Here is a 7,147-nt window from a genome sequence, read left to right on the forward strand (position 1 = left end):
TTATGTCCCCTCCGCCGCCCCTCCCTCCCTCCTTTCCTCTCTCCCTCCCTTTTTTCCTCCCTCCCTCCCTATCCCCTGCCCCTTTTAGGAAGGTCACTTGGCCGCGCTCGACTACGCCAAGGCCCGGGGGCACCACGGAGGCTGCTTTGTCTTCAACTTAGGGACAGGGAAGGGCTACAGTGTCCTGGAGATGGTCACCGCCATGGAGAAAGCTTCGGGCCGAAAGATCAATTACGTGATTGGGGAGCGGTGGGTTCTCACTCCCCTTTGTGGCAGCTTTTCTCCAAACCACTCGCTCCAGCCATCGTGTCGCTCTTTCACCCCTTCTTGTGGCCCCCGTACTGCCTCCTCCTTCTTCCTTCCTCCCTCACCGTGTCGTGGCTGGCAATGAAACCCTGATTTCCTCCCTTCCCCTCCACTCCCCTCTCCCTCCCTTCAGGCGACCGGGGGACCTCGACGAAGTCTACTCTGACCCCAGCAAGGCAGAGCGAGAATTGGGCTGGAAAGCTACCCGGGGCTTGGACGACATGACCCGGGACTTATGGCGGTGGCAGCAGCAGAATCCGCAGGGTTACATATGAGGCGAGGAGGGAGGAGATTAAAGAGGGAAGGGGGACGTAAAAGGGGATGGTAGAAGAGCGGAGGGAGCCGAGGGGGTAGGCGGGTAGGTTAGAAACTGTGCGCGTGCGAGAGGAAATGTCGAGCAACGGGTGAAGGAGCATTTCGATTGAATCCTGGAGCTTTGATCGCGATGAAAGGCAGGTCATGGTCAGGTTGGAAGTGGCTGGAGGGTGGGCTGGGGTTGGAGCTTTGGTAGAAACGGATGAAAAGATATAGCCTGCTAAATCGAGTATCATGTTTGGAAGCAACATAAAAAAATACGCACGGTGGGTCTAGGCGCTGGTGTACTGAAGGAATTATGACACAAAGGTAGTAGATCGTGTGACTCATCTTCTATCTTTATGTTTATGCACAGCTACTTCGGATTTCGGGTTTAGCGCTCAAGTTTTAAGTGTATCGCGTGGCTTTAAAAATCTTGTTATTTACCTTTCCACAATTTCCTACGCCGATTTCACCATAGCAGGCATTAACTTTGCTGCAAAATCATGTAAACTTTTCTAGAAGAAATTGTGCATTGCATTACCAAAAACAAGAAACGAAAGTTTCGGCGCATTGTATCTTGATGTGGCATTTGAAAATGAAGCATTACTTGCCGACAGTAGTCTCTGCCTGTACGAGTAAGAATTTTCACTCCACAAAATAGGAAGCCTCATGCGGTTCAGGTAAAAACAGGGAACCAGAAATGTCCACATCTTGCAGCTGCATGGCGTCGGTTTGGGGGATCGAGTACCCAAACAGGTTTTAAACACCGACCCAACACATTTTATGCTGGTAAAATATACACCATGCGAGCGATTAACATTAAAAAGGTGAGGGACAAAGCTTCCCCATGCTTTTCCCGGGGGCCTCGGTATCTCCGGGAACGAAACGCTTCGGCGATACCGAAAAAAGCGAGTACGTACACCGCGACCCCAAGCAGTAATTGCCGGCAACCATGTGCCAGGAAAATGCCTGGTTGCCTGCGCATGACGAATGATACGGGGGGAATCACACTCAGAACTGAGGAAGCCATGAGCTTCAAATTAATAGGACGCGGTTGTATTCGACAATTAGTGGCTATCGAAGGTGCGCAAGGCGCTTAAGTAACTCTTCATTTGTTCTGAAAGGATAGATCTGTAAAATAATCTCGAAATCTGTGTACATCCATTATTGACAGCAATAACAACAAGTGCGCTCAGCATGTTACCCATGCCTTTGATGTCATCGGCGGCCAAAAGCTTGTCTTTTACCCTCCAGGTTTCCCAATACAACATCCTTGCCGCCAACTTGGCCAACAATCTTCGGGTAGGGGCAATTTCATGTCTTTCTTATGTATCATAAATCAAAGTGTACAAAGTAATAGAAGCTCTATGACTTGATGCTGTGGCTCCATGTCTTTATGTCGACGTATCCTGTTTCTAACATATTTAAGATCTGTTTATTCAATCTTCTGTTCTCATGAATCACACTATATTTCCTCCTCTTCTTGTCGAAATCATGTTTCTTGAAAGCCATGGTTCTGGTACGGATTTCGGGGTGTGTCTCCTACTGTCCCTCATTACACGGGAGACGCCTTTGACGAAGCTCGCTTTCAAACATTTGGAGCGGGACGCAGCAAGCTTTTTATTGACCTCTGGTGTGTGGCTAAGAAGTACCTGCGCTTGTTCGATCACGAGCCCACCAATCCATACCGCATCGACGTCTTGACTCATGCGGATGCAGCGAAGGATGTGCATACGGAAGGTCCAGCAGTTGCGCTCAAGTGCCTGTTGGAGACGGCTACGTTCGATTTTTTTCATCGCAACATCAACAATAATACTCAGGGGAACACATATTTGGCCCATTATCTTTTTGATCGGAAGAATCCGGACTTTCAAGTCGTGGAGCACGCTTTGCTTTTTCCGCTGGGGTACAGTCTTTCTCTGGACGATTGGAAAGAAGCCGAAGGCCTCAGGAAAGACATAGACGAGACCCTGGCAGGCTCGGTGGACCGCGCCGCGGCGATCGACCGTTTTAATGTGTGGTTACGTCGGGTCCTCGTACTACGCCGGCGGCATAGTCACCACAAGGGGGTTCTGGAGCATTTCGAACTGTCGGACGGCCGGATCGAGGAGGAGTTTCGGGAAGTGGCTCTGGAAATGGCGACATTTATGAGCCTGAGCGCGGCAGACATGGACCGGATCTCACGTTTTCAGCATAGAATGGAGTGGAATCTCCGGGGTCCGGCCATCATGGAGGTGATCGAGGGGCTGCAGGCGGACGTGCTGGGCTTAGAGGAAGTAGACAAAGTGGAGGACGTGAGGGAGCACCTGGAAGCACGAGGCCTGCGGATGGCCGTGTACAAACATCGGCATGCACGGGCAACGGGGGACGGCTGTGCTATATTCTACAATCCCCGTGTTTTGCGCCTGTGCCGGCTCGGAGGCGTTCCTCAGGAGGAGGAGGAGGCGATTCACGGCGGGGCGCTCGGGGAGATGGATGGAAAGGGGCCAAGGGCCGTGGCAGTCGTGCGTTACAGTGCAGAAGCGTACATGGTATGTTCCGAAGAAAAGCACCAACAACATGGACACCACCAACCGCATTCCTGTAAAAGAGGAGAATATCAAGGACAATGCCAGCAGCAGCAGCCAACCGCCAATGGCATCCCTGATTGCCCGACGGCCCGTACGCGTGGGGAGGTCGACGCAGATGCCTTACCCCTCTTCCGCTCCACATTAAAGATGCAGGGGAGGATCGTGGCGGGCGAGACGAGCGACAATGGGGAGGGAGGGGCAGATGAGGCAAGCATGTTGAAGGGGCAGGGTGGGGAGGAGGGAGTTTCGGAGGATTTCGTGGATTCCTGGACCTTCACGGCACCAGAAGGGTTGACCAGATGCGAGGGAAAGTCGTGGGACGATTGGGTGGCTGTGGTCGCCTTATTGGAGCACCGCGCGACGGGGCAACGACTCTTGACCGTGTGCTCGCAGTTGGCCCACTCTCCGGAACTGCGGGCGGCGCCAGGGGTGCGGGCAGTCCAGGTCCGGGAATTAGAGCGGGCATTGCGAGAAATTCGAAAGGTCTGGGGTCTGGTAGAGACGGAGGGAGGGGAAAAGGGGACGGTGGAAAGGCAGGAGCAAAGGAATCGGGCGTGGGGGCAGGTCCCCACCTTGATCATGATGGACGGAAACGAAGCCCCATTCTTAGGCCCGGAAGAGCCTTCTTTGGCAAACGAGGGAAGAACTCCGGATGGGCGGACGGGGGAAACGGAGGTCGAGAGAAAGAAGGTTTACACACCTATGTATCTTGCGATGAGGGAGGAGATGGGGTATGTGGACGTTTTGGGGGAGGAGTTCGGTCCCACCAGTATCACCTTGCAAGGCCGGTCTCGGGTCGACTACATTTGGGTCACGGGCGAGGGACAAAGAGTTTCCGGAAAAAAAAGTTGGGAGACGGGTGACGGGTTGGCGATAGGCAAAGAGAGAAGGGAGGGGGTATTTCTTGAAGATGTAGATGTCTCCCCTGTCATGGATGTCCGTTTGGCGGGGGAGGAAGGTGGGCAAATGTTTTTAGTAAGTAAAGGGGAGGAGAGGGAAAAGGCGGTGTACGGTCTGCCACTGCCAGCCGTAGAGGACCAGGAATGCATCCCCTCCGATCATGTCCCCGTCTCAGCTAAGCTACGATTTCGGATTGAGAGGTCCAAGCATGGTGGAAGTGGAAAGAGTAATGACAAGCTGGAAGTATTAAGGGAAAATTGAGGCAGATCATGGCCTTTTAAATGCCGTACAAATTGCGCGTTTGTACAGATTGGCCTGTATATTTTGATGAGTTCCTGCCTTGTGTCATCTATTAACTATCCAGAGCCGTTCGCAATGTGTTGACATTCAGCTCTTCCCCAGGAGTCCGGTCTTAAATGGGCAAAGTACGGGGAGTACGCATGCAAGACGATCGAGATTGCCAATTCGGAAGTCTTAATGTCGCACAAAACCCCCCCAAAAAAAGAAGTGCCTGAGCACTCGCAATCGTTTATATATACATATATTTGGTACGAACTTGCTACAAAGGCTTATTTTTTTCATACTTTTAGTGGCTCATTCGGTAGTCTAGCTCGACCTGGATGATCCCAGATCCTACTAGCTTGTCATGCGCTACTTAACACGAGAAACATTCAAAAAAAAAACCAAACTATCAAGCTGTTCGAGCTGCAAGCGAAATACACACTTAGTCAGTCCCCTTGCGGCCATTGACATCCTTCGCTCGCCGCGGAGAATACTAAATGCCCGACGTTTTCAGCAGACTCAGGCCCTTGTAGCAATATCGCAGCCCCTCGAAGCAGTCTGTACGCTGCCGGATCAAGGAGATGACAGTCAACACGATGCGAGATCTTTGAAATGCGAAGCGCAGGGGGTGGACCACGCGCTCAGGGATTTGCGAGGAGCGATTGATCGCAATAAGTCGTCATCTGAGGCGCGGGGGTCCAGCATCCGTTGTTAGGGTTACAATATGTAGGTGACAAATGGGATCCTGCACGTTTTTCCAGAAGCGCGTGACTATGTGGGAGCTAAAGTCTCTCCGACACCTCAACCGAAAGATGCTTGCTCCCGATGTCCAATGCATTGGAGCCGACCAGCCTGACAAAGTAATCGGCAGTCCGGCTAGCGTATTGGTGGATGAAAGGTTGCCCCACTTCAAGACTCGCGCGACGCGCTTTGCCATCACTTCTTCCAAAGGATGAAAAGGGAAGTTTGATCCCATCGCGTCTGCCGCACATGCGGCATGCGATCTGGCCATTACTTAATTGAGACGGAATTTCCACCTTAATCCAGCAGGACACCGCAAGCCATGAATGATTTATTGCAATTTCACGACGTCGTGTTCGCACACGGATGGCGCTGCGTTTTCATGGAAGTTGCGGAACTTTCCATCGGTGTCCTGTACAAATTATGTGACCATATTCTCAGGCGCCTGGAGAAAACAGGGAGGCAGGTTATCTTGATGGTTAATTTTTACCTCTATGTTTTTTACATTTTACACATGAAGCACATGTGCATATGCTTTACAATTGTCTGGGTTTAGGATTGAGTACATGCAATATTAATGGGAGAACATGAATATATACATATATAAGATCAGATACATGTATGGGTATTAATTTGCGAAATGTGCACGAGCACAACAAAATATAACAAAAGTAACCATAATGATTTTAACATTGAAAATTTGTCCAAACAATCAGTATAACCTTAGCAGTACGCAGTCATTAAACAATAAGTTCTGAACATAGGTGCGTGCCCCGTGAAACGGACGATTCCGACAAGAGCCAGATGAAGATCGGATCGCTCGCCCTCCGCTTGAACGCCCGAGTCGGGTCGGAACCAGGGCTACTTGCACGCCCTCTTTATGCCATTCCCGGACATCGACATGCACATTCTCGCATTCATAATCACAGTTCTGCTCTTGTAACGGAAGCGGACCGGGGTGCGGTAATTTCCCGCCTTGTTTCGGCGTTCGGAAGCATGAACGGCATTCAACTTACTCCTTTCCAACTGTGGCTGCATGACAGCTTGAGAACGATGGGTCTAGATGATGGCACCTTTGCCCCGTACATCCAAGCTCTCCTGATGGAAGCATCAGAAGGTGGAGTGTATGAGAATGGTGGCGTAGAAATGACATTGGCATCCCTTTGTCCACCGGAGCAGGAGCCGCAGGTACGAGGAGGGGAGTTGAATCGCTGTCACATGCCCTAGACGTGACCCACCGGAATGAAACATGCACATCTCCTCTCCCACCCGTACATCGGCACAGTGGAAATCCTTTTGCCAAGGTTTGCTCCTCTACAGCGCCCAACCACATCTTCTCTCGGCTTCGGCGGGTCATTCCCCCCCCTCGGTGGCTTCTTCCCCTGCCAACACCTTGTCTCCCTCCCCCGAGTCGCGCGTGCCGTCCTCCGTCTCCGCAACCACCCTCAACACCTTCTCGCCCGTATCTTCCACCTCACTCACGGCCTCCCCTTCGCTTCTGTCTTCGTCTTCGCGTCCTTTCCTTCCCAAGCGCCAGCAGTCCCAGGAGCACGGGCAGCAACCATCATCCCTTGTAGGGTCAGTGACACACGACCATGCACCGGGCCGGGAGGAGGACGATCCTTTCTCCCTCGACACCCTCTCGGCGCGGGTCGCCTCGTCCTGCCTGGGCGAAGACGAAGAGGAGCAGGAGACAGTCGGACCCCCCACGCAGTTTCCGGACGCGCGGCTTGGCCCCCCCGATCCCCTCTACCCTCAGCCAGCCGAGGCAAGCCGCCACATGCACGTGGCTCCCATGGGAGAACATGGACGGGGACACCTGGGCAGTCTGCAAGCTTCGCCCTCCTTCCACCCCTATTACTCACCCATGGCCACCCCCTACCTCCCCGGAGGCCCGTCTAACCCACTTCCCCCCCCCGAGCTGCCCTCCTTGCAGCAACTGCAAGATCGATCGGACCTGGCCCCTTTCCAACCCACACAGCTCCCTGAGCCGCACCGGCAGGGATCTTATCCTCACCATTTGCACCGGCATGGGAGCAGCGAGCCGGCGG

General features: G+C 52.7%; 2 protein-coding genes across 2 annotated transcripts; both read left to right on the forward strand.

Annotated features, from left to right (window-relative positions):
* Window positions 1-1,773: 1,773 nt before the first annotated feature.
* NGA_0684900 (carbon catabolite repressor protein 4-like 4) lies at window positions 1,774-4,334 on the forward strand (the record flags this gene model as incomplete). Its single annotated transcript, XM_005853292.1, has 3 exons — window positions 1,774-1,905; window positions 2,250-3,134; window positions 3,219-4,334. Exons 1-3 carry the CDS (start codon window positions 1,801-1,803, stop codon window positions 4,332-4,334), a joined length of 2,106 nt encoding a protein of 701 aa, XP_005853354.1. The 5' UTR covers window positions 1,774-1,800.
* A 1,681-nt stretch (window positions 4,335-6,015) lies between these two features.
* Window positions 6,016-7,085, forward strand: NGA_0684800 (uncharacterized protein; the record flags this gene model as incomplete). Its single annotated transcript, XM_005853291.1, has 3 exons — window positions 6,016-6,284; window positions 6,382-6,992; window positions 7,043-7,085. Exons 1-3 carry the CDS (start codon window positions 6,093-6,095, stop codon window positions 7,083-7,085), a joined length of 846 nt encoding a protein of 281 aa, XP_005853353.1. The 5' UTR covers window positions 6,016-6,092.
* Between the last annotated feature and the right edge of the window lie 62 nt (window positions 7,086-7,147).

The sequence above is a fragment of the Nannochloropsis gaditana genome (assembly GCF_000240725.1).
Source record: "Nannochloropsis gaditana CCMP526 unplaced genomic scaffold scaffold971, whole genome shotgun sequence".
NCBI classification, from domain to species: Eukaryota; class Eustigmatophyceae; order Eustigmatales; family Monodopsidaceae; genus Microchloropsis; species Microchloropsis gaditana.